Source organism: Bubalus bubalis, chromosome 12 (genome assembly GCF_019923935.1).
Source record: "Bubalus bubalis isolate 160015118507 breed Murrah chromosome 12, NDDB_SH_1, whole genome shotgun sequence".
NCBI lineage: Eukaryota > Metazoa > Chordata > Mammalia > Artiodactyla > Bovidae > Bubalus > Bubalus bubalis.
The window spans coordinates 20560028-20587732 of record NC_059168.1 but is presented as its reverse complement, the minus strand read 5'-3'; the positions used below and the strand labels follow the sequence as shown (position 1 = coordinate 20587732).

General features: G+C 45.5%; 1 protein-coding gene and 1 pseudogene across 1 annotated transcript in view; one reads left to right on the top strand and one right to left on the bottom strand.

The window, feature by feature from the left end:
• Positions 1 to 1106: 1106 nt before the first annotated feature.
• The window catches only part of ATL2 (atlastin GTPase 2), a 164717-nt gene continuing 138118 nt past the window's right edge, over positions 1107 to 27705 (top strand). The window contains exon 1 of the mRNA XM_044925839.1: positions 1107 to 1164. Within this exon, the coding sequence (XP_044781774.1) occupies positions 1122 to 1164 (43 nt within the window). The 5' untranslated portion in view covers positions 1107 to 1121. The remainder of the gene's footprint in view (positions 1165 to 27705) is intronic.
• On the bottom strand, positions 3070 to 3622 carry LOC102397691 (annotated as a pseudogene).

Below are 27705 nucleotides of genomic sequence, written 5' to 3'. Positions count from 1 at the left end.
CGGACACGACTGAGCGACTGAACTGAACTGAATAGCTTTACCATGTTGTGTTAGTCTCTGCTGTACAACAAAGTGAGTCAGATATGTATATATATATATACACATGTATCCCCTCCCTCTTGAGCCTCCCTCCCACCTCCCATCTCACCCCTCTAGGTCATCACAGAGAACAGAGCTGAGCTGCCTGTGCTAGGCAGCAGCTTCCCCCTAGCTATCTTGTTTGTGTGTGTGCATCTTTAAGTTACTTTTGGGATTCCCCAAACACTAAATTCTCTGAGACTTTGAAATGATAGCAAGTGTAGGGTCTAAGTTGCTCTGGTTCTGTTTCCCTTTGACTAGAGTTGTACAATTTGTGATAGTCTTTGGCCCCTGTAAGTTGGCTACCAGATGACGTGGAATTTGTAAGAGGTAAAGACATATTTATTTAACTCTTCCAGAATTCCACAGAGGGATCTACACACATATACATGGAAACTTGCATGCATACACATATACTCACACACAGCAGGACTTCATTATTATCTGTGTTGAGCTGATGTTTCTGCTCTCCTAGGAAAAGGAAGGAGGGAAGTTGTTAATGGTGTCTGTATTTACCTGAGTTGGTATAGGGCTTTTTTTTTTTTTTTCAGGGTTTGCCTCTGGCGCTAGAAAGTGGAAAATCAACTTGAAAGAGAAAACCAAATTACCTTGCCATCTAGAAATCTCAGGAGATAGGCAACACAAAGTGAACTTGGTTTATTGTTATCTTCAAGGCCTCCTTTGGCTCCAGTCATCCTGAAGATCTCAGGGGAGCAGATTCTCCCTCCCATAGAGGTGCTTATGGGTGGGCTGGCCCCATGGGCTGCTCCAGGAGAGAATGTGGTCTTCACACAGCCACCGAGGACCACAGGTTGGATAACAAGGATGCTCCTGAGATACAGTATCATAGACAAGACTTGGTTTAGATCTGGGCTCCACCATCTACCAGCTGTGCGATCTTGCCCATGTGCTTTGAGTTCTGGGCTTCAGTTTCCTCGTGTGATGCAATGATCAGAATTGGCTAAAGTGAGATTCTGGGAATGGAATTGTCTAAAGTGGGTGCTTACTCTGGGTTGCAGGGATACTGAGCCATCTGGGACTGGATGGGCTTTCCTGCCTTCTCCCTTGGGAGCTGCTGCATCTCAGGTAAGCCTGGGGGCCCAGGGGTTCTTTCCCTGAGAGGAGGGTCTCTAGTGTCCACTTTGGTGTCTCATATCCTAAGATCTGGGCAGTTGGCATTTTCAGACAACTCCTGTAAACAGCAGGCAAATACAGACTGCCTGGCACCACTGTCAAGTCTGTCCTGGCACTTGGACTATGTGAAGAAAGAATGATGGTTGGGGCAGGGGCCTCCATTGCCACTCGGACCCGCATGTGGGCCCCAAAGCTTCCTGGCCCCTGTGTGTCTCTCTGTGGGAGGACGGAAGGATCCAAGGGACCTTAGCTTCCACTTATGTTGTCGGTCCTTGCTTGATTCGCTTGCCTTCCCCCCATATAGCATAGTGCTTAGTCCATGCCTGTGATGTTGTGGAATTTGTCTTGGATACTAGCAAGAGGGTCCCATCTTGCCTGCCACTTTGTTTGCAGAGATGGGGTTAAAGACATTCTCCTTAAGAGACTGGGGTAAAAATCCACTTGAAAAGCCAGGCCCAGCGGCAATAGCCTGAATAAAGGCATGAAGTGGTGCCTGGGGTTGGCCTACACAGGAAATGATAAATGCAGTGTGGCTTTAGTGTGGAGTGCCTGGTGCAGTGGGGATAAGACATAAGAGATGAACCTCCAGAGGGATATGGGGCTAAGGAATTGTTTCTTTTCCTTGAGAGGAATTGAATATTTGTAAAGGCATCTAAGCTTGGGAATGACAGGGTTAGCCTCTCCTTCCCCCAACCTCTGGTCCCTTGGAAAATACTTAGGGCAGGCAGTGTGAAAGTGGCCTGGAGGAGTGGGGAATGGTTGTTAGGGAGCGAAGGCAATCTCTGATGAGGCCCAAATGGAGCCGTGAAAATGGGAATGGAGAGAAGAGGTCTTTCAAAAGAATAATGAACAGGATTCACTGGCCATTACGTGTTGGGGTGGGATGTATTTGAGGAAGGAGTTGAAAGGAAGAAGAAAAGCAAATGATGCTCAACAGATATCATTTTTCTTCCCTTCTTTCCTTCTAGTGGATAGAGGTACCCGAGGGCTAGGAGATCCTCCCTGGGGAAAGGGCTGACTGGCTGGTTTTGAGAGACCAAGATGGAAGCCTTGGTTCTCAAGCATTAGAATGTCCCCAGAGCCTTTTCATCTAGCTTGGTGGCTCTGTTTGCCCACTTGCGCACACCTGTCCATGTCAGGCTCCAAAATACATCCCCTCTCTCCCTGTTTAAAGACAAAGAATACCAATAACCATGACTATGTTGAGACCTTATACAGTTTGTCTAAAAAAAGAATCTGCTGTCAAGTTATGAGGATCTGGACTTCCCTGGTGGTCCAGTGGTTAAGACTCTGTGCTTCTACTGCTGTGGGCACAGGTTCAGTCCCTGGTTGGGGAATCCCACACGCTGTGTGGCATGATGGAAAGAAAGAGGATCGACCACTGAATATGGAGCTCAGGTTTGGCAGGCGCCACACATCTGTTTATCCAGTATTTTTCAATACAGGGCTTTTCTTTCATCTTTAAAATATTCAATGTCACAGATAGGTCTGAGGAATCATCTGCCATTTTGTTGTGCCTGTAGTTGGAAAACTTTGTTGTTGTTTGGTCACTAAGTCTTGTCCAAATATTTTGACAGTTTTTGCAGCATGCCAGGCTTCCCTGTCCTTTACTATCTCCCAGAGTTTTTTCAGACTCATGTCCACTGAGTCAATGATGCCATCCAACCATCTCATCCTCTGCTGCCCCCTTCTCCTGCCCTCAATCTTTCCCAGCTTCAGGGTCTTTTCCAAGGAGTCAGCTCTTTATCTCAGGTGGCCCAGGGTATTGGAGCTTCAGCTTCAGCATCAGTCCTTTCAATGAATATTCAGGGTTGATTTCCTGAATTGACTGGTTTGATCTCAACTACAAAGATCTTATTAATCACCCCGTGAAACAGCTCCTTTCTCAGACACATAGAAGGCATCCAGAATTTTTCTAGTGTCTTTGCTTTTAGACAGCCATGACTTGCTGAATCAAAGCAGCTGAATTTGATGTAAGTTCAATGTTTCCTTCCAGAATTAACTCATGCTTATGGTCTTGAGATACTTAACAAGCAACACCTGGCCTCATTTAAACCCTGTGTATGTATTTTGTGTCCAAGAGATTTTGGAAATAATATGGATGGAGAAGTGAGTATACACAGACGTCACCTGGTAACAAAAGCCCAGCGTAGCAGACTTGATTGTGTTCTGTCCATGGCTACAGAGAGTGCAAACAACAGCCAGTCCCCTTCTGTTGAATAGTGCCCCACCATTTGTCAGGCTGGAGCTGCTGCTTTTTCTTTACAGAGAGACTGAGTTCTACACTGATGTCATTGAACTCCCTCTGCAGGGTCCCTCCGGGGTCCTTCACAGTAGTTGTGCTTCTCTTTAGAGTGATCTTTATGTTTTCTGGAATGTTGATAGTCTAATTGTTGGGAATGGTCTCCATTCTCACAGTAGATGCTGCAAAGAGAGCTGTGTATTTAGGTTAAACCTGGTAAGCAAGTACAAAGCATGGTGAAGCCGTGTAGGGAGGGGTGGGACAGCTTTAGTCTTTGCTGGAAGTGTAAGTCGCTCAGTCGTGTCTGACTCTTTGCGACCCGTGGACTATACAGTCCATGGAATTCTCCAGGCCAGAAGACTGGAGTGGGTAGCCTTTCCCTTCTCCAGGGGGATCTTCCCAACCCAGGAATCAAACCCAGGTCTCCTGCATTGCAGGCAGATTCTTTACCAACTGAGCTATCAGGGAAGAGGCCAAATGCTTTACATATCTGTAAACATCTCATTTAATCCTCCCAAGACTCTGTGGGCATTCGTGTTCCCCTTTCGTAGTCTGGGGAACTGTGGCTCTGACAAGTGACCATATCTACCTGAAGCTCTTGACCTGCCCTCAAAATGCATTCCTGGGATAGGCAAGGCTGTCAGTGGTCTAGGGTGTGATTTCCAAGGGCTGCATGTTCTGCTCAGTGCTTAGGGAATGCTGCTTTCCTGAGAATCCTCATGCAGTCTCGAACCCAAATCAGTGGTTCCTTTGACCATTCTCTTTATAACCATTGTTAGGATAATCAATATGAAGTTGAAGCAAGATAGTTAAAAATATCCACAAAATCAAAACAAATTGCAGCACAATGTTTATCTGTTAGTAGTGAAATAAAGCAGGCAGCCTCTCAGTACTGGGTTCTCCTTGGCCCATGGGCAGATATTGGTTTTCTTACTACAAGCACAGTGCCATTTCCTGGTCACCATGATTATTCTATAAACTAATGTTGAAAATTATTAGGTCATAGGCTGTATCCAGGCTACAGATGTATATTATTAGACCTGGAAGTTGACTTTAATTTTCTTTTTCTTTTTTTTTTTTAATTGAGATAGTTATCAATGATGAAATAAATATTAAGAAATTTTGCCTAAAAACCTTATTCTGACTTTTCTTGAAAATTCAGAAGAGCTCATAACCCAAGACCCACTTTCTCCATAGCAGCAACCGGCCGGAACTGGCAGCTAACCCCACAGCTGTCCCAGTCCCTGGCCTGTTTGCCACATTCCCCCGGAGCTTGCTTCACTCACCTGGGTTTCCTACCTGCACCTTCCAGGCATCTGAGTTCATGACTGCTGTATGCTGCAGATTGAGATCTAATGACTGTTTACATTAGGTCACGTTAACGGTATGAATACTATGAGAGAAGTGTGCGCCCCAAGACCTGAGGTCTGTAGTTGAGTACAATGGTGGTGATGCTGTGGATCCTGATGTTAATTGAGAGCAGGGATGTGGACATATAAAACATAAATGTTCTTACATCCCAGTGCAAAAACGCTCCACAGCCAGCCCAGCAGACTCCAAATCCTGATGGGAGTGAGTGCTTCCTAACTCTCTGGGTCCCAGCCCCCAGCCCCAACCATAGCCAGAAGCCAGCCTCTCCAAGGATTAGCCCTTCTCTGTTCCAAAGGCATGAGCAAGATTAACACCAACAGCAACTGTTCCTGGCCTGCCCTACTCTGGGGTAGGGTCTTCAGCTGCCAGATGAAATGCCTGAGATCCTGGGAGAACATTGTCAGCAACAAATTCAGATTCCTGAAGTGGCAGAGTGGCTCTGGGTTACAGGGGGAGGAAAGTCGAGGGGAGCTGTACCTGAAAATTCATATTTCTTGTCCAGTTATGGATTGGTTTTTTTGTTTGTTTGTTTTACTTTATACAGCTCTTTGAATTTGCCTCAGAATAAATTATAATAAATATCTATTTTCCAAAAAGTTTTATTGAGATGTAATTCATACGTTATACAATTCACCCTTTTCAATACAACCCAGTGGTTTCTGATATATTACAATATTTTTAAAAATTGTGGTAATGAAACCGTTTACCTTAGATGCGGACTTGAACCCATGTGCTGGGACCTGAACCCTTGTGGCTGGGACTCGAACCTATGTTCTTCTAACTGAGATTGTAGACCTGGTTTTAGGACATGATGAAGCTCAGATTCTTGATGTTTCATCTCAGAAAGAATTCAGTGAGAGACAAAATGATAGGTTAGAAGTGGATTTATTCAGAGAGAAACAGGCTCCACAGACAGACTGTGGGCCATCAGAGAGGGTGAGTGGGGCCTCAAAATGTGGCATGGTTAGCTTTTATGGGCTGGGTAATTTCATTGTCACCCTGCTTATTTAACTTATATGCAGAGTACATCATGCAAAATGCTGGGTGGATGAAGCACAAGCTGGAATCAAGGTTGTTGGGAGAAATATCAGTAACCTTAGATAGGCAGATGACACCACCCTTATGGCAGAAAGCAAAGAGGAACTAAAGAGCCTCTTGAAAGTGAAAGAAGAGAGTGAAAAAGCTGGCTTAAAGCTCAACATTCAGAAAACTAAGATCATGGCATCCTTTCCCATCACTTCATGGCAAATAGATGGGGAAACGATGGAAACAGTGATGGATTTTATTTTGGGGGGCTCCAAAATCACTGCAGATGGTGACTGCAGCCATGAAATTAAAAGACGCTTGCTCCTTGGAATAAAAGCTATGAAAGCCTAGACAGCATACTAAAAAGCAGAGACAATACTTTGCTGACAAAGGTCTGTCTATTCAAACCTATGGTTTTCCCAGTAATCATGTATGGATGTGAGAGTTGGACTATAAAGAAAGCTGAGCATCAAAGAATTGATGCTTTTGAACTGTGGTGTTGGAAAAGTCTCTTGAGAGTCCCTTGGGCTGCAAGGAGATCCAACTAGTCCATCCTAAAGGAAATCAGTCCTGAATATTCATTGGAAGGACTGATGCTGAAGCTGAAACTCCCAATACTTTGGCCACCTGATATGAAGAACTGACTCCTTGGAGAAGACCCTGATGCTGGGAAAGATTGAAGGTGGGAGGAGAAGGGGCCGATAGAGGATGAGATGATTGGATGGCATCACTGACTTGATGGACATGAGTTTGAGCAAGCTCTGGGATTTGGTGATGGACAGGGAAGCCTGGCATGTTGCAGTCCATGGGGTCGCAAAGAGTCAGACATGACTGAGTGACTGAAGTAAACTGACTGAATTTTATAAGTTAATGGGTGGCAGGATTATTTCAACTATTTTGGGGAAGGGGTGGAGAATTCCAGGAACTGGGCCACCACCTAGTTTTTGGTCTTTGATGGTTGGCCTTGGAGCTGTCACGGAGCCTCTGGGTGTGTCATTTAGCTTGAAAGTGAAAGTTGCTTAGCTGTGTCCGACTCTTTGCGACCCCATCGACTGTAGTCTATTAGTCTCCTCAGTCCAAGGAATTCTTGAGGTAGGGATACTGGAGTGGGTAGCCATTCTCTTCTCCAGGGGATCTTCCTGGCCGAGGGATTGAACCCAGATCTCCTGCATTGCAGGAAGATTCTTTACTGTCTGAGCCACCGTGTTAGAGTGAGCATATACTGAGGATCAAGGTCTAGTCAAAGTTGACTTGTCTGTCATCTTGGACCCATTTGAATCTGATCAGTTTATGTTGTGTCCTTGGGCTATGTCATTCTCTCAAAAAGTGTGCCCTTTCCCCTTCCCTCCTGCTTCAGTAAACATAGAGCATAAAATTATTTTAACTATTTTTAAGTGTACAGCTCAGTGGGACTGATATAATTCACAAGCTGTGGAACCGTCGCCACTATTTCCAAAACATTTTCATCATCCCAAACTGAAATTCTGTGACCTTTAAACAATAACTCCACATTCCCTCTTCCTCCCCAGCCCCTGGTAACCTCTGATCTACGTTCTGTCCCTATGAATTTGTCTTATAAAGATATTTCATTCAAGTGGAATCATGCAATATTTGTCCTTTTGTGTCTGGCCTATTCCGTATAGAAAGGATTAATTCACATTGTAGCACGTGTCAGAACTTCATTCCCTTTTATGGCTGAATGCTATTTCATTGTATGTATATGCCCTATTGTGTTTATCTGATCATCTGTTGATGGGCCCTGGGTTTTTTCCCCCACATTTTGGCTCTTGTGATTATTACTGCTGAGAACACTGGTACACAAGTATCTGCTCGAGTTTCTGCCTTCAATTCCTTCAGATGTATATCCAAACATCTTACCAAAAAAACTGTTGCAGGAAGGGGGACCCCTTCCAGGGCCCAGGAATGGGCTCTTGTCTAACACTTGGAAATGAATTGTCTGAGGAGACATATGTGCTGACAAAGCAAGAGATTTTACCAGTAGGGTAAGGAAACCCAAGAGAACTGGTCTACCACGTGGCTCAAAGTCTTGGGTTTTATGGTGATGGGATTAGTTTCTGAGTTGTCTTTGGCCAATCATTCTGACTCAGGGTCCTTCCTGGAGTGCATGCATCTGTCAGCCAAGATGGAGGCCAGCGAGGATTTTGGGAGGTGGAAGGACACGCGACATCTCCTTTTGACTTTTCCTGAACTCTTCTGCTTCAGTCAGTTCAGTTCAGTTCAGTCACTCAGTTGTGTCCGACTCTTTGTGACCCCATGAACCGCAGCATGCCAGGCCTACCTGTCCATCACCAACTCCCGAAGTTTACCCAAACTCATGTCGGTTGAGTCAGTGATGCCATCTAACCATTTCATCCTCTGTTTTCCCCTTCTCCTCCTGCCCTCAATCTTTCCCAACATCAGGGTCTTTTCAAATGAGTCAGCCCTTTGCATCAGGTGGCCAAAGTATTGGAGTTTCAGCTTCAACATCAGTCCTTCCAATGAACACCTTAGTGGTGGCTTATTAGTTTTGTGTTCCTTAGCAGGACCTCCTGTCATAAAATAACTCATGCAGATGGTTATTATGGTACCTGGCCAGGGAGGGCGGTTTCAATCAGTGTGTCTCCCCTAACAAAACCCAATGAACTTCTGGCCAGCCCAGTAACTGGGAGTGAAACACTGTCCACTCTAGACTTCCACCGCCATTTTGTCAACTCACGCCAAGCCAGAAGATTAACTCTGATCCTAAAAATAGACAGAGATTTAGATGTTCTAGGGCATGCTGACTGTAGTGTGACCACTTAGGGGTAACCGTGTGAGTCCTTTGTATCTTCAAAGCCACAAGTGATATCAACCCTCTGTTTGCAAATAGCCAAGCCCCCATGGAAGGCAGTGTGTGGGGAGTCGGTCACCCTCAGGGGGGCTTCTGCTGCTCCCCTCCTCCCTAAAAGAGCAGAAAAAGAACAAATATCCTTTTGTGAGGAGGAGTGGCCATTCAGGAGGAACAGAGAGGGAGTCGGCATGTTGAGCTTTTTGGGGGGACCAGGTGCTGGCGCAGGTGTCACACACGTGTTTGCTTATTTACTCCTCTGGAGTATCACTGTTCCCATTTTCTAGATCAGGAAACCGGCTCAGTGGCAGAAACTGAGCACACAGCAACTAGGAAATGCAAGCAGATGATGCCTGCTGAAAGGGGTGGAAGGGAGAGACCTCAGCTTCTGGGGTTCAGAGAGTTTGCATGGAGAAGGCGGGCTATGGAGCTGGACCACAAAGGATAATTTTATTTCCACAAGAAGATGGGGCAAGGAGGGCCAGGAGGACTAGATGCTGTAGAGCAATCTGGAAATTGGTTTGGCATCTTTTCCTGTTGTACTGTGCTGTGCGTAGTGGCTCAGTCGTGTCCGACTCTTTGTCACCCCATAGACTATATCCTGCTAGGCTCCTCTGTCCATGGGGATTCTCCAGACAAGAATACTGGAGTGGGTTGCCATGCATTCCTCCAGGGGATCTTCCCAACTCAGGAAATGAATCCAGGTCTCCTGCATTGAAGGCAGATTCTTTACTGTCTGAGCAACCAGACAAGCCCTCTTTTCCTATTGTATCTGGTTAAATCCCACAGTCTAGAAACTCAGCCCCAGACTGCGGTGCTGCAGGGGCTGGGTGGGGCTACTGGGAAGCCGACTCAGATGGAGATTAGAGGGCAGGTTGTTGACTGGGCAGTGCCATTGGGTGAGTCCACCCCTGTGCTGGGCACCAAAGAATTGATGCTTTTGAACTGTGGTGTTGGAGAAGACTCTTGAGAGTCCCTTGGACTGCAAGGAGATCAAACCAGCCAATCCTAAAGGAAATCAATCCTGAATATTCATTGGAAGGACTGGTGCGGAAGCTGAAGCTCCAGTACTTTGGTCACCTGACGTGAAAAGCCAGCTCATTAGAAAAGACCCTGATGCAGGGAAAGATTGAAGGCAGGAGGAGAAGGGGACGACAGAGGACTAGATAGTTGGATGGCATCACTGACTCAATGGACATGAGTTTGAGCAAGCTCCAGAGATGGTGAAGGACAGGGAGGTCTGGCATGCTGCAGTCCATGGGGTCACAAAGAGGCAGACATGACTGAGTGAGTAAACAATAGCAACAACCCCTGTGGAAGGGAGGGGGAGGGGATGGAAGGGAGCAGGAGTGGGTAGAGGCGAAGCTGGACTGTGGCATCTGCCCAGTGAAGGCCTTCACTCACCCACAGCAAGCTCTGGAGCTGGGTGGGCCCTTTGGTTATCCCAGGAGGCCCAGGGAGCCTAGCCTTTCTTTTCTAGATTGACCCATCACTGAATATGAGCTGTCTTTGGGGAAAGTGGTGTGACCTTGGTGAGGCAGTAACCTTCGACCAAGATAATCCCCAGGGAGGGTTGACAGCTGAGACCTGACAGCTGACAATCTTGCCAGTATCTGGGGAATCAGCTTTCCAGTCCCAAAGTGGGGTCTGGTGACACATCACAGGGTCCTCAGGAGCTGATGCTCCAAGCGAGGGTCCCCTTGTCCTGTCGTGCATTGCAGGCTGAGGACAGTCAGACTCCTTGGGTTGCTTGTCTCTCCTCATCCAGGCGATGGTTTAAAAATAAGCAGCTTGAATATGTTGAGCTCTTCATATGTGCAGCGTCTTCAGTACTAGACAGGAAGACAAGTGTATAAGTTCTTATTAATTAGTTTATTTGATTGATTAAAAAAATGTATATTTGCCCAAAATGCAAAAGGTTAAATGTTTATATTTAAAATGTAAAATTATATCCTGACATTATTATAACTTTTAAATGGAATCCCCAAAGAAAATGTTAAGACCCTGTAACTTTTCCAAACAAAATGAACAAATCCCCAGCCTGTCGGGGATTCACAACAGGAGTGGTTTTATGTCAGCGGAAGAAAAAAAAAAATCAAAGCCTACAGCTGTCCATGCTGCCGCCCTTGCTCCAGCTGCTCAGATCTCTCCATGTCTCTGGACTTTCTCACTTCAGTGTGAGTAGTTAACCCTTAAGGACGTGGGGGACTAATCTCAGTAAGTCTGTGAGTACCTCCTGTGCTCTATTATAAAGTTGGACCACTGAATTGAGATAGGGCCAAGATTCTGCCAGCAAATTCAATTGGAAAGGTGATTGGTTTTCCTGTAGTATCCATAATGGAGATGTCAGCACCCAGTTCTTGGCCTTGTGGGTGTCAAGAGGTGGAGTGGGCCATTTGTTGAGCTGGTGTGGTCCACAGCAGACACCAGGTAGTCAAGGAGCTGGCAGCAGTCCCCATGGCTTCCTGACTTGGCCATGGCAGTGTGGTTCCAGAACCTTTGGCTTTCTGAGCACTGACCAGGTTTACTTGGCTGCTCAGTTCTGCAGGTGACTTTAGGCCTTTTTTCTGAATACTCAACCCAGAATCCACTTCTTCAGCCCGATTTTGTTGGCCAATTAATACCCTGAAACAAATTCCTTCTGCTTTATTTAGTGAGAATGAACTTTCTCCTCTGCACCTGAACACTCTTGTCTATCTTACAGCTGTTTCTTCTGCACCACTCCCTTCATCCTTGCCTCCCACGTCTTCCTTGTTGCCAATCCCCACTCCCGCTAGAGAAGTTGAAAATCTTTCCAGCCTCTTTTGCAGCTGGTTCTATGTTGGGCATGTTGTGTGTGAAGAGGGGAGCATTTGGGATAGTTTCTGCCCTAATTAAAAGAGGCATTTAAGAAAACTCTTCCCTCCTGCTTTTGGATGTAGTTGGGAGAGAAAGTGCTGTGTGATGCTGAAGAGACCCTTGTGCAGCCCTGTGGCAATAAGTCTGAGGACATAAGCCAGCCCCTGTGCCACTAAATTAAGGAGCCTTGGAACAGGAAATTGTATGAGAATTTTCTAAATTTTCTATTGGTTAAGCCACTTCTAGATGGGTTATCTGGTTACCTGCAGCTGGAAGTGTCCTGTATCTCTCTGTCTATCTCCCTATCTATCTATCTGTCGTCAGCCTCTCTGGGGCTTCCCTGGTGGCTCAGATGGTAAAGAATCTGCCTGCAATGTGGGAGACCCGGGTTCGATCCCTAGGTTGGGAAGATCCCATGGAGAAGGGAATGGCAACCCACTCCAGTATTCTTGCCTGGAGAATTCCATGGACAGAGGAGCCTGGCAGGCTACAGTTCATGGGGTCGCAAAGAGTTGGACATGACTAAGCGACTGACACATATCATCTATTTATCATCTATGTATCATCTGTCATTTATCCATCTAGAGAGAATGGAGATGGAGGGTTGCTGCTGCTGCTGCTGCTGCTAAATCACTTCAGTCGTATCCGACTCTGTGCGACCCCAGAGATGGCAGCCCACCAGGCTCCCCCATCCCTGGGATTCTCCAGGCAAGAACACTGGAATGGGTTGCCATTTCCTTCTCCAATGCATGAAAGTGAAAAGTGAAAGTGAAGTCACTCAGTCGTGTCCGACTCTTAGCGACCCCATGGACTACAGCCCACCAGGCTCCTCCGTCCATGGGATTTTCCAGGCAAGAGTACTGGAGTGGGGTGCCATCGCCTTCACCAATGGAGGGTTAGAGGAGGATAAATTCCAATTCTTGTAGAATTAATAGCACTTGTGGGTGTGGGCAGGAAGCCACAGTCTTCATTTTGGGGGGCATTCAGACACTAATCTTCCAGCTTCTTTAGTGCTGAGTACATCAAGCTTGGCAGAGGGGAGGTGGTAATGACTTCACTGCTGGTTGACATGGGTGGTGCCACCCTCATGCCTCCCGTCCTCATTTACATTTCATGAATAGTGCAGCTCGTACACATGCTTTTCCAAGGCTGCTTCTGCCTATTTTTATGTGCTCCTCATAAAAAATCTTCAAGGTGGTAGGGCAGATATTATTTGTCCTGTATTTCTGATGAGAAAACTAGGACATAGACTTAAATTGCTTGGCCAATCACACAGAGTTAATTAGGTACAGATTTTGTGATCCCTTGCCCTAGTTTTCTTCCTATGACACCATATTGCTGCCTCAAAAACCTGATTGTTATTAAAAAAAAAAAAATTACCTAACAGGGAAACAGAGGCTGTGGGTTCACCCTCTTTTTTCCCAAAGGGCAAAGGGCCCTATGAGGTCGGGACTTCCTTCTTCATAGGGAGACCTCATTGATGTTCTGGGGACCACATCAGGCTTTTTGGCTTTTTATGCTCAGCAGAGGCAGTGGGCTTCTTGCAAGACTGTGGCTCATATGTTGGCCGGAGACACTCATGTGAGAAGTGTTTGGTAAGAGTGGCTCCACACAGCTGCACCTTTGGCTGTCTCTTGAATGAGCTCTGAGGATGGATTTTGCTTCTCAGGACCCAGGGTTACTGCTGAGTGTGATATGACCTTCTCTACTCTGGACCTTGCTTCATGCTTCTTTACATTTTCTGCATCCAGCTGTGTGCAGGCCTGGCACACAGGAGATGCCAAATGTTAGGGAATTTTATGGATGGTTCACTGCAGTTTTAACTTTAAAAGGAGGATTTAAAAGACTTACTAACTTTCCTTCAAAATCACTCCAAACCTTTCCAGCTCCTGAAAGCTCCATGTTCAACGTTTTCTTCCCAGTCTCTAAAAATAAAATCTTGGGGGCTTCTTTGGTGGCTCATTGGTAAAGAATCCGCCTGCCAGTGCTGGAGACACGAGTTTGATCTCTGATCGGGAAGATGCCACATACCTTGGATCAGCTAAGTCCGTGTACCACAACCATTGAGCCTGTGCTCCAGAGCCCGGGAGCCGAGACTACTACGGAGCCCACGTGCTGCAACTACTGAAGCTCGAGCAGCCTAGAGCCTGGGCTCTGCAGCGAGAAAAGCCACCACAGTAAGAAGCCCACACACTGCAACTAGAGAGTAGTCCCCTACTCTCTGCAACTAGAGAAAAGCCCATGCAGCAACAAAGACCCAGCACAGCCAAAAATTAATAAATAAAAATAAGTTCTTGGGCTCAGCTTTGGAGGATGGGCTGGGATGTGGTTGAGTATTAAGATCGCAAAGAAGACCCTCTTCTCTTCCAACATTGGCTACAAACAAACTGTGGACTCAAAAGAACAGGAAACCTAATAGGGTTTGGCCACTGGATGGAATTAGACTATTTTTAGATGAACTATTTTAGTATTATCCCCACCTGCTTTCTATTCATATTTTTATACTTCACTAAAACTTCCATTTGTCGATATTCTGTCTCACTTAATTCCAAACTGCTGCTAAAGGTGTGATATGAGCACCTGCCTCCTGAATAGTTGTGGGACCAACTGCTGATTCATAGATCAGCTCTCTTGCTGTTGATGTACGTTTGAGTGCAGTTTTGGCTTGCTAATTAACTTGACTAAATTTCTGTTTTATATAGCTATGCTCAATACTAAGTCCTGAAGTACAATTAAGGTAGGGATATTGGAGCTTAATAAACACATTTTGAATGAAGAAATAAATAAGGAAAAGAGGAAGTAACTTTAGTTTAGATCCCCTGGGGTGCCTTGTCTCCCCTCTCTGGACTCTCTTTCCCTTCACCCTTGGGTACCACCTTGTATGCAAGGTGCCCCTGGCTACCTCTAGCCTTTGGCACACCATCCAGGCTTGCCCTCCAGGATCCTGTTTTCAGATGGGATTATGGGAGATAAGATGGTTAATCCAAAAGGAAGGAATCCTCTAATGGGAAACCTTCAGACAATGACAAGACTGGTCAGAGGAGAGTTTTGGGGTGGTAGTGGGGCAAGAAAACGTTTCTGAGATTCCAGCTCTGTAAGGCTGGTCTTCAGTATCTGAAACCCAAACCCCAGGTAATGGAATCAATGGTACAAGTTCTTCCCCAACCCTTTATCCAGATAAGCTAAGCAAACAAAAAAATACACTTGTGAATGGGGAAATCTGAGAGCTGTCTCTTGTGGAGAGGGAGAAGCAGCAGGAGATGCCAAGTTGTTGGATTCCAATTTGGATTACAGAACATGCCTGCAAAGCTTAAAAACATGTGTTCATAGCTTACACACCCACATGGGGGTCCTATAAAGAGGCCAGATCACTCGTCTCAGTGATTCTACCCTAATTTTACTTTTTAAAACAAAGAACAGCATGCAGTTGAGAATTGCTTTCAAGTCAGTCTGGAAGACACACAATAAAAACATTCTCTTATCTCTTCATTAACAATAAATAAATAAAGGGGAATTTCTTAGCAGGATGATGAGCCTTAGTTATTATTCTTTGTAACAAAGAACTTTTAAAAAACAGCTTTGAGATATAGTTGACATATGGAAAACTGCATATATTTACATGTACATTTTGATGAGTTTTGACATGTGTGCATTCATGAAACCATTATTATAATTAAGATAATAAACACATCCATCACCTCCAAATGTTTCCTTGTGCCTCTTGTGTTCCATTCTGCCCCTCCATGTCCCCACCTACCCTGTGCCAGGCAACCACTGATCTGCAGGTAGCAAATGACATTCCATCTTTTCTATCAAATTTTTCCCCAAAAGATGAAGATTTTCTAGTTCTGTGGATATGGTCATGAAGGATGGTCCTCCAAAGAAGTCCAAAGTGGTCATCAGCAGTGGCAACATTGTAGGAACGAATGTCTGGCTTCCAAGGAAGGGATAATAGTCATTTGGATAATATTCATTTAGCCTCCTAGGAAGGGATCATATTCAAAAGCCTGGTATGGCTTCTGAAGTGTTAACCACATTGTTTTGTATTTTATCTTATACTTTATGATATTCTCTAGTTGGAATCTACCCCAAAATTAATTGGCCAATTCTACAACTACATGTTAATGCAATCATCTCTGAAGTAATAAGCCTTGCTTTATTACAGTGGTGTCATTTGAGGAATTCTGAACAGCCTACAGAACATAATTTTTATCCTCTGGCTCCGTCTTCTATGAGGGAATGACTTTCTTTCCCATTAAACTTGTTTCTTATGCTGCAGTATTGATTTCATTACCGATTTATACAAATTTCATTCCATTTCATCCCACTGTGTCTTCATCAGTGTTTTAGGGAGGGCCGCCTGCCTTTCTCACCTGGATTCCTCTGGACCCATCAGCATCTTCAACCTCTTGACTGATTTTCCTGCTAACAGTCTCTCCCTCTTTTTATTCTCCACATGTAAATGGAATTTTTATATAAGACAGATCTGATCATATCATTCTTCTACTTCAAATATTAAAATTTATGACTCTGAGGTAGCTCTGATACTCCTCTTTAGGACCTCCCTCCTCAAAGCCTCCTCATCCTTCCACAATGCTTTCTTGGTTTCAACCAGGAAAGATTTTAATAGTATTACGGAGAGTAGTGTTTCTTTTCTGCCTTATTCTATTCCCATTTCCTGAAACTCACCTTCCAGTCACACCAAACAACTTGAAGGTCCCTGAGTGCACCATCCACTCTCTTGGCTCTGTGCCTTTAGTCCTGCTGCTGCTTCTGCTTGAAATCCCCTTAGACTTTCATTTGGTTACCTCCCTCCTTTATAACTAGAGTTTCCCTGGTGGCTCAGATGGTAAAACATCTGCCTGCAATGTGGAAGACCCAGGTTTGATCCCTGGGTCAGGAAGATCCCTTGGAGAAGGAAATGGCAACCCACTCCAGTATTCTTGCCTGGAGAACTCCATGGACAGAGGAGCCTGGTGGGCTACAGTCCATGGAGTTGCAAAGAGTTGGACACGACTGACTGACTTCACTTTCACTTTCTTTCTCCTTTATAACTACCATCATACCTCTGACTTTTGTGAGCAGTAATTTTTTTGATTGTTCACCAATCTTGAGAGCAAGGGAACATCTCTATCTTTCATTACACAGTCTCTGAACTTGGCACTTGTGCTGGTGGGCGGAATGAACCAATGAAATTTATTCTTAAATCAACATCTAATAACCTCTGGGACTGTGTCACTAGTAAGGAGGATTTAACAAGTCAGAAATATGATGAAAAATATGTGTCAGTTCAGTTCAGTTCAGTTCAGTCGCTCAGTCGTGTCCGACTCTTTGCGACCCCGTGAATCGCAGCACGCCAGGCCTTCCTGTTCATCACCAACTTCCAGAGTTCACTCAAACTCACATCCATGGAGTTGGTGATGCCATCCAGTAGCCTGACATAAATGCTCTTCACTTGTTGCTTTTTTTCCTCATCCAGGAACTCTCTTCTCCCAGAGTGACATGCCTCACTCCCTCAGTTCCTTCAGGTCTTTGTACCTCAATTAGCCAGGCCTTCCCTGCTCACTCTGTGTAAATAATATTGACCCACCTCTAGCAATCCCTATTCTCTTATGTCCTGCTTTTTTTCCCCCACCTTCTCCCTTATTACCATCACACTTACCATATATTTACTTATGGATTTGTTTACTGTCTGTTCATTTGTAATCACTGGAAAGTAAACTCTGTAAGAGCAGAAATTTTTCCGTGTTGTTTCCTGCTGCATCTCTAGTGCCTGGTACAGTGCCCGGCATGTAGCAGGGGCTTGTGTATATATGTGTTGAAAGATTGAATATGTGTGTGGGACTTCCCTAGTGGTCCAGTAGTTAAGAATCTGCCTTCCAATGCAGGGGACGAGGGTTCGCCTTGGTTGGGGACGTAGGATCCAACATGCTGTGCCACAACTACTAAGCCTGAGTGCTGCACCAAGAGAGGAGTCCTCGTGCTCAGTGGAAAGCCCCTGTGCCACAGCTAAGCCCCAATGCATAATACATAATACATAAATACATATGTCAAAATACATAAAGAAATTTTTTTTTTTTAAAAAAGGTTTGACTGTGCAGAGAACAGTTCATGACACTGAAGGACAGTGGTAGGCATTTCAGTTTCTATATGATTGCTGTTTCATCACTCAGTCGTGTCCAATCCTTTTGCAACCCCATGGACTATAGCCTGCCAAGCTCCTCTGTCCATGAGATTTCCCAGGCAAGAATTCTGGAGCAGGTTGCCATTTTCTTCTCCAGGGGATCTTCCTGACCCAGGGATCCAACCTGCATCTCCTCCTTGGCAGGCAGGTTCTTTACCACTGAGCCACCTGGGAAGTCTGCATAGGAACTATTATTTAATTCATGAGGCTTCCCTTGTGGCTCAGGCTGTAAAGAATCCACCTGCCAAGCAGGAGATGTGGATTTTATCCCTGGGTCGGGAAGATCCCCTGGAGAAGGAAATGGCAACCCAGTATTCCTCCAGTATTCTTGCCTGAGAAATCCCATGGACAGAGGAGCTCGGCGGGCTACCGTCCATAGGGTCATAAAAGAGTTGGACATGACTGAGCAACTCAACCACAGTGCATAGACAGTAGCAAACTGTGCTCATAGGGACGGCTTAGGGAATCCAAGAGTGAACAGAGCCTGTCTCGGCCTCAAGCAAGATAAAAAGAATAGTAAAAAAGGGCTCTCACCCTGTGTCTGGAATACTAATAATGTATGTGGAGAAACATGAGCAGAGCAAACAAAGAAAAATGAATTCTAATAAATCAGAGAGAGAGAGAGAGATGCTTGACCACACTCTTTCAATGTCACCAGCAGTTCTTTGGTGTTCGCTCTAAATTCTGTACAACCAATTGCGCTGACTTATGAGAAAAAGAAAATGCCCAAGACAAGCTGAAAATTGGGATTTTATTTTGAGAAGCAATCCCCAGGGTTATGAACAATTTTACTGAGATTCAGCTGAGTATCACAGGAGCTCTGAGCAGGTGATTTGTGGGTCTGGGTCTCGTCTCCACCCTCCACCCCCAACCCCCTCTACCCTTGTGGCCCCAGAGCCCACGGCAAGCTGCTTCCTCCTTCTGGGCCTCAGCTTCTGCCAGCAGGAGAGTGAGGGAGTTGGTGAAAACTGATTCCCAGATTCTCTTCCACTGATAGAGTTTCTGTGATTTTTGCATTCTGACAAGGATTTTTAATTTGTCCTTATTAACGCAGAGATTCGATTAACCAGGACATTAAGTTCCCTGAGCATTCTGGTTAATTGGATCTTTACTAAAATAGCCCCAAATTTTGTTTGCTGCCTTAAAAAAAACCTACAAAAGCATTTGTGTGTGTGTGTGTCTGTGTGTGTGTGTGTGTGTATTTTATATCTGTGGGAAATCTAAAAGCTAGAGGTTAACTGGAAGTTATTCCTTAAGTCAGAGTGTCCAAAACATTTTTGACAGTGACCCAGAGTTTAAAAAAAAAGAAAGAGATTAACCTGCCCTTCCCAGATGAAGGTGGCCACCGCGTGTAACTCATTCACTCGAATGGGACGTGTGGTGACAGTTTTGTAAAACAGAGAGAAAATATACTGATGGGAGAGCACAGAATCCTCCAAAAGAGATCTGAGGGAATCTGGGAGGAGCACCAAGATAATCTACTACAGGGGCATGGCCAAGTTGGGCAGCTTCTATAACAGACTGTGGCCAGGGGACCCAAGAACACCTGGGGTGGGAGTGGGGCGACCTGCTGCCGGGTTCCGTCCTCTCCAGGCACCATGATAGTGGCTTACGTTCTGTGTCCACTTTTAGCTTGAACAGGGACAGACAAAATGCCCACAAAGAGCTTTTGATTTTTGTGGTAAAAATGATATTTAAAAAACCCTCTGGCTTTTAAATAAATAATTTCTGGATTGACTGTTCCCTGGGAGACTCTTGCTGTGTCTTAGTGCTCTCTGCTTAAGCCTTCTCTCTCTCTCTTTTTTTTCCTCAAGCATTATCCCCCGCTGTCCCAGCTGCTGTCAGAAATTCTTCTTGGACTTTTGCTGTTTAGCTGTTTTCCCCTCCTCATACATGTGGGTTATATTTGGGTGGGGGACAGGAGCCTTCCTTGTCCCCCTCGTCCCCCTTCCTACATCTCTCCTTGTGAGTGATGTACCTCAGTGGAAAACCCTGGTGAAGAGGGCTTCCGGGAGCCTTGTGTGAGATCAGAATCAAGGCAGGTGTGGTCACGGGGTTCCCCCAAGCAAAGCCGTTGAGCCAATACCTGAGCCGTGACAGGGAAGAGGGAATGACTCACACCACAGTGTGGTAACCTCAAATCTCCCAATGACTTGAGACTTTTGGTTTGGCCTTTTTTTTTTTTTTTTTTTGGTCATGAGGCATGTGGGAATCTTAGCTCCCTGACCAGGGATCAAACCCACATCCCCTGTACTGGAAGGCAAAGTCTCAACCACTGGACCACCAGGCAAGTCCCTTGGTTTGGTCTTTGCACCAACAGACATCTGAAGGACTAACTGCCATTCTTCAAAAACCTCCCTCAAAACCAGCTTTGCGGCTTAACGGTTATCCTTGATTACAATATCCTTGATTATTAGCTTTCTTGCTAGAGCTAAAGGATAGAGTATTCATTTTCTTTCCAGACATGGAAACATAATTCTAGCCAGCTTAGGCAAAGAGGAGAAGCCAGGAACTGGGCTGAATGACTGACTGGGGAAAGGTAAGGGCAGAATGCAGCTGGGCCCAGGAACCCAGGAGTCTGCCACTGCAGCGCGGACAGGCTCTTGTTCCTGGTCTGATCTTGTTCTCCGTGTCTCAGTTTCTTGTCACCACAGACCAGCTTCCACCCGACGTGGTAACGAGCGTGGCCGACAGCCCAGGTGAATGACAGTTTAGCTTCTGCACTGGAGATATACTGACCCCATATTTTGGTTCCAAGATGAAAATGCTAGGAAGGACTTTGACTCTTCCAGCTTGTATGTCAGGGGCTTCCCCAGTCCCTGGACTAATTAACTGGGGAGGTGGGGTTCATGAAGAATACAGAAGCCCCTGCGGTAGTTGTGTAGGTGGGGAAGGGCAATTGGCTCATCCATCTTTTCATTCATTTTTATTGAGCAAAATTGAGAGGCTGAGTGAGGGGTCAGAGTCTTTACTGATTAGAGAGTGGTGACCTGGAGGTTGGTAGATGAAGATGGAGAAAAAAGGCTGAGGGCACCAAGTGCTCTGCAAAATGCCCGAGGTAGGAAGGAATAGGGAGCTTATGTCAAAATGTAAATTGATTGCTTCTTCCCGACGGAGTCCTACTATGAAAAATGCCAGTTGAACTACACAGTGTACTTAATAATGTAGTTGCCTGACTTCCTGCACTGGAGGAAGTTCCTTATCTTGTTGTAAAGTGGAGGCAGTTTGAGCACCAGCAGTGGGTCTACAGCTCCAGCAGTCTTGGCTGGAAAATCCCATGGACAGAGGAGCCTGGCAGGCTATATGGTCCATGCGGTCACAAAGAGTCGGACACGACTGAAGCAGCTCAACAGCAGCAACAGCAGTGGGTCTGCAGGACCATTCCCCAAGTAGCTCTGCTCTAGGCAATTCTGGCATGTGTTCTGTTGGAGGGGCTTCTCAGGTGGCACTAGTGGTAAAGAACCTGCCTGCCAATGCAGGAGACATAAGAGATTCAGGTTCGATCCCTGGGTTGGGAAGATCCCCTGGAGGAGGGCATGGTAGCCCACTCCAGTATTCTTGTCTGGAGAATCCGCATGGACAGAGGACCCTGGTGGGCTACAGTCCATAGGGTTGCACAGAGTCGAACACGACTGAAGTGACTTAGCAGGCAAACACATTCTGCGGGAGACACAGAGAAGAATGCTCATAATAGCTTCGTTTATAAAAACTAAGAAAACAAACAATCCAGATGTTCACAAACGATAGAATACAGAAGTAATCATGGTGTAGAATCCTATAGAGCAGAGAAGATGAATAAACTGCAGCTACACACGTCAACATAGATGGATTTCAAAACTCTTGAGCATAAAAGGCAGATTGAGATGATGACAGTTAGTATGGATTCATTGTAGGAAGTTCAAAACCATGAGCCACTAAAGAAAGCAGTGGTTAGGGCTGTATAACAAACGGACTGAAACTGTAAAGAAGAGCAAAGGAGTGGGCAGCACATGTGTTAGGTCAGTGGCTGGCCTGGGGGTGGGAAGGGAGAGGGAGACGGTGGGGAAGGGGGCGCCACAGAGGAGACTTCAGTGTATTGGCAGTATTTGATTGCTTACATTGGGTGTTGTGTACATGGTGCTTGGCTTTTTATTTTCTTTAAACTGTGCGTATATGTTACACACACTTTTTTGTAAGTATGATATTTCACAATGAAGAAAATTTAAAAATGTAGTCAAAACCAAAGCTTTCCCACTCCCCCAATGGCAATATAAGGTACGAGGCTGAAGGTGTGTGCCTTGAAGGAAGAACTGTGGTGCCTTGATTGTCTGAAAAGGTATCAGGGAGAAAGGAGGAAGGTAGCCGCCACCCCCTCACACCCCTCACACCCTGGGCAGAGGTGTGTCATGCTGCTCTTTGCAGCTTACGTGGCTGTGAGCCCGCAGCTTGCTCACTTTATCCCCGTTTTGTTTCTGCACTGCAATCCTGAAGATTTAGCCTGTTTTGCTTTCCTTTCAGAGCTCCATTTCTTGGAGCTTCCCCAAGGCTGCCTGCTGTAAAAGGTGTTTTATTTATCCTAACTTTTCACTTTTTGATTCTTCCCTGAAACCAGTGCACTGATCCATTTGGGGTTCAAGTGTGAAAGCATTTGGAATGGTGCAGAAAACTTTCCTAATACCACTTCCAAAGTTTGGTCACTCACCAGCTGATTACCTTTTTAGGGAAGGTTTATCGTTCACTGGCTGAAGTTTATTTTAAATTCTGTCTGGTTTGCAAACACATTCTTTGTAGACAGCTCTCGTTTAAAATGTTTGGGCTCGCCTTGCTCTGGGTAAAATAGATCATCAGGTCTTTTTTTCAACCCTGGTTGTTAGATGGCTTTTCTTGTCCTACAATTTGGTGTCCATGAACCTTAGAGTCATCAAAGCTTAGGGTTAGGAAGGAACCTTGGAAGTCATCTATCCAACTTTCCACCTAATGAAAGAAGTTTTCCTGAGACATGCCTGATTACCAGCCTCTAGGAGCTTGCTTTTTAAGGGCATGGCTGTAGGGACAGAGAGTACCATCAATTTTAAATTCCTCGTAAAATTTTGCGTCAATTCACACTTTGTCTTGGAGAATCAGAGATCTGAGTGAACAAGTCCAGGTTTGCTAATTGAATTAAAATTAATACAGACTCTTGCAGAACGGGTTCTACAGCTACGGCCTACCTCACATGGTCCCAGTCACCTTTAATCTACTTTATAGGATCACATCCCGGATTAGGAGGGTCAGAGACCACGGAGGAGAAGCCAGGGAGATTTGGCTAATCCCTTGGGACTTGCATGTGCGCATTTGTCTTTGCTTCCCTGTCTGCTTAAAGGGACAGAAATGTGGGGAATTCTTTGGTGGTTCTGTGGTTAGGACTCATGCTTCCACTGCAGGGGACATGGGTTCAGTTCCTGGCCAGGGAACTACGATCCTGTAAGCCTCACGGTGCAGCCAAATAATAATAGTAATAAAAAAATGAAATAAAAAACAAAAACGCCGCTCACCACTAACTCCTGCTGAAGGGAGTGGGGCTGGTCTGTCACCCTTGCTTCCTGGGTCACCAACTGCCTTTTTCTCATGAGAATGGGCCTACTTCAGTTTCTGAGCCCACCCAGTGGCAGTGTGATGTGTGTTAACAGTTGCCTTTTCCACTGGTCTCCCCGTCTTTTGTTCTACTCTGCTAGAGCTTGGAACCAAGCCATGACCTCAGCTGCAGTCATAGTTCACAGAGTCTGGGTCCCAAGTCAGGCTGGGACCTTGGAGGCACAGGACCTTCAAGGTGAGGGAAAGAGGCCAGCCTAGAAAAGACCAGAGTTAACCCACTGGAACAGTAGGGTTGTTCCATGTCCAGCTCCCAATCTCATGCCAGCCAGGGAGAGTTTCTGGATTTAAAAAGGGTAACTGAAGATGCTTTTTAAAAATTGCGGGGAGGATGAATGATGATGTACCACCCATCCTGGCTTACAGCGTGCAAGGTTCAGTAGGTCTGGGAAGCCCAGGCATGGCCTGGTAGAGGTTATGATGAGTCTCCACTGGTGAAGCGCTGAGGCACTGGGCCCTTCCCAGCAGGTGGTCCCTGTCAGAGCTTGGGCAGGTGGGGCTAGGAGGTGAGGAGTTTCATGGTTCAGCTCATGAGCCAGGGGCAGGCTATAGCCAGGCAGGATGTCAGGGCCACAACCTGATGATCAGGGCAGCCCACTGTGCCCCACAGGCAACCCAAGGCAGCTGCTGCCTATGTAGGCTGTGATGAGGCCCCTGTCTAGGGACTGGGAGGAGACTGGGGAGTCCCCTGGGTCTCCTGAACTGCTGGCCTCCAAGTTCCAGCCAATATTTTGTTGATTGGAAACAACTACTTGGCTGTGTATTTGTGTGCAAGGGAGCTGTGGTAGCAAAGACAAGCCGTTGGGTGGCAGCCTGGGAGATGGACTAGGAAATGACATCTGTACACCATACAGGTTATATGGCAGATTACAGAACCAGCACGGTCTGTATGAGCCATTTGCATGGGGAGGAAGGGGAGTGAGGAGGACATATATGGTGAGAGGAAGATGGGGAGAGTCTTTCACAGACAAGGCGGTACTAGTCTCTGGCCTTATCTCCAGGGCCAGTGGGAGGCGCAGAAGGAAGGGGCCGTACCAAAGGAGTCATTTTCACAAGAGCCTCAGGCAGACAGAGGCCACAGCTGTGAGCTTTGCTTCCAAAGCGACTCCCACAGGCACTAAATGGAGTGTGCCCATCTTCCTTCTGTCCCTGTGTGGCAAAGCATCTCGGTGTTGCCCTGTCACCTTTGGCATACTGCAAACAGTACCCTTGGCAAGAGTACAGGTGTATTCCCAGAGGGCAGCCTGAGCGCACCCGAGTCTGCTTCCCAGACTCTGGGAACACAGGTGGGACTTGAGTGGGGCTGGAGAGCCCCCATCCAGTCTGTGGAGGTGGAACCAGTGCTCTGGTTAGTTTCCCTGGGTTGGTTCCCAGAGCCCGGGGGACCTGGAAACCCTCCAGATACGGGAGATAACAAAGTGCTACATAGAGCCATAGAGCGCTTTCATCTTCATGTCATAACAGCCTTGAGAAATTCCACCTCCTGCCCTTTTTAATTTCCTAGAGCTTGTCTGAGTCTGTAATTACCTTGTTTTTCTTTTTAGTCCAAGGGTCAGCAAATTTTTTTCTATAAAGAGCCAAATAGCAAATACTTTCAGATTCGTGGGTTATATAGTCTTGGTTACGATGGCTCAGTTCTGCCGTAGGGGCACAGATACAACCACAGACACTATATCAACTAACAAATGGGACTGTGTCGCAACATTTTACTTGTGGACACTAAAACTGGAGTTTTACATAATTCTTCACAGGTTGCAAAATATGCTTTTTTGTTTTCTCACTGGTTCAAAAATGTAAAAACCATTTTCTAACTTGAAGCGCTCAAAGACGGACTGTGGCTGTCATTTGCCCCTCCCTGCGACAGGAAGCAGGTTCTCTCATGTCCCTGGTGCCGTGTTCGACATATACTAGTTGCTCGTAGAGGTTTGTAGGAGGAGTGACCTTCTCCACTTTACAGACAAGGAAACCATGGCTCAAGAGGTGAGTCCCGGTTCTCGGACGCGGGGCTAAAACTCAAACTTGCGTGCCAGTTGGACCACTGTAGAGCTGGGTAGGTGGCGGTTCTACTAAATCCTGTGCACTTTCTACTGAATCAGTTTCAGCTTTTGCAGGAAAAAAAACATATATATATTGCCACATGAAAGTTCAGAGTTTAGGATTGGGAACTTCACTTGAGCAGAAAACCAACCGCGTAGATTCTGTAGTGTCCCCTTTTAAAATGGTTGAGCTGGGGAAATTTAGCTTTACTGCTTCAGGTGACTTCTTTTTTTTTAATCTGGGGACCATGCCAGTGCTAGTTTACTTTGGTACATGGCTGTGAAGAATAATGTTCGAGGATTTGCACATATTAAAAAGTCACAATGAGTATATTCTTCAGATTGGTCATTTTCTTACAGTCTAAACTAGTAGGTTTTTCAGAAACCGACTTACAGACTTAGAATACGAACTTATGGTTATGCGGGGAAGGGTAGAGGTGAGGGATGGTTAGGGAGTTTGGGATTGACATGTACACACTACTATATATAAAATGAATAACCAACAGGGACCTACTGTACTGCACAGGGAACTCTGCTCCATATTATGTAACAACCTAAATGGGAGAAAAATTTGAAAGAGAATAGATACATGTATATGAATAACTGAATCACTCTGCTGTACACCTGAAACGAACACAACATTGTTAATCAACTATACTCCAATATAAAATAAAAAGTAAAAAAAAAAATGTGTGGGTTTCTTTTTTTTTTTTTTAAACCACAGCTCTGTGTCAGTTGGGGGCTACCTAAGACCTTGGAAAGTCCAGTTCTCTGCTGGAAAAACTGGTTCTCCTTCAAAGTTAGCTGAAGTCTGTCTGTATCTCCGCCCCCATCGCTGTCAACTCCTACACCCTCTTTCAACTTAAGCCTGTCTTGATCACTGCACTTTTCTTTCTCACTCCAATGACTCACTCCCACACTTGTTCTCACTTGGCCTCAGGCTGCCCTGCTCCTCGGGAGGTGCAGTTAACCACAAACCACCAGCCTTCCAGGAAGCAGGTCAGGATGCGCTCGCCTTCGCTTGGAATCTTGAAATCCTCACCCATGTTTTGCCCGGATTCTTATGCTGAAGGCTCTGCAAAGGGCGGGCTGGGGCTTGGCTTGGCCACTGGCTGGGTGCCACCATGGCACCTCCCACAGTCCTTGGGTGCTGTCCAGACCAGCAGCAGCCCCAGCCTCCCTTCCCTCACTTCTACTTCCAAATGTTGACAGAAGTATGCCCCGCCCAACGGTGTATGTCTCAGGGCTGGGCAGTGGACAGCCCTTCCTGAGGTAAAGAATCTGTCTGCAGTGCAGGAGACCTGGGTTCCATCGCTGGGTTTGGAAGATTCCCTGGAGAAGGATATGGCAACCCACACTAGTATTCTTGCCTGGGAAATCCCATGGACAGAGAAGCCTGGAAGGCTACAGTCTACAGGGTCGCAAAGAGCATCTAAACCACCACCATCCTGTAGAAGGCCTCATATTGCAACACTGTTTTGTTACCCGATTTGTATTTTTACTTAATACATTATGAGCACATAACCACATCATTCCGTATCTTTTTATACTATGATTTTTATTGCTATACTGGTTCCATGATAGATGGAGCACAATATATAATAAAAGCTGATTGTTGGACATTGAGTTTGTCTCTCGTTTTTCATGCCAAGATGAACACCCTTAATTATAAATGCTTTTATGCATCTCTTTCTGCTTCCTTAAGATATATTTCTAGAAGTGGAATTAATTGGGTCAAAAGCTCTGCATATTTCTAAAGGCCAAACTGCCTTCTAGAGATGATCCAATTTTTGTTTCTACCAGTAGTGCAAAAAGTCCCTGTTCCCCAAACCTTGCCAGCATATTACTGGATATGTGATAACTTTCGATTTTTTTTTCCCCACACTGCATGGCATGTGGAACTTCCCTGACCAGAGATTGAACCCGTGCACCCTGCATTGAAAACATGGAGTTTTAACCACTGGACCCACAGGGAAGTTCCTTTCCTTCTCTTTTTTACGTGGTGTTTTACCTTAATATTTTTGGAGATCACAGGTCACTTAAAAATATTTTAGGTTTAAAGTTTTGCAGATATTTTTAGGGCATTCACAAGCCCTATTTGGGGGTGTTCATGGATGTCATATTAAGAATTTTGACTTAATAGAATGAATGTAAGTCAAAACTCATTCTATTTCTGAGAGTTTATATTGAAAATCCTACTAAAAATATTAATTTATCTACTAAAAATAAACAATTGTAATATATAGTGGAACTATATGTAACTTTTTTCTGTATTTTCCAAGTCTCTTTTAAATGTGTTATCATATTTTCGTCATTTAAAAAATAAATGAAAAAGAATGATTAAAAAAACCTGAAGTAA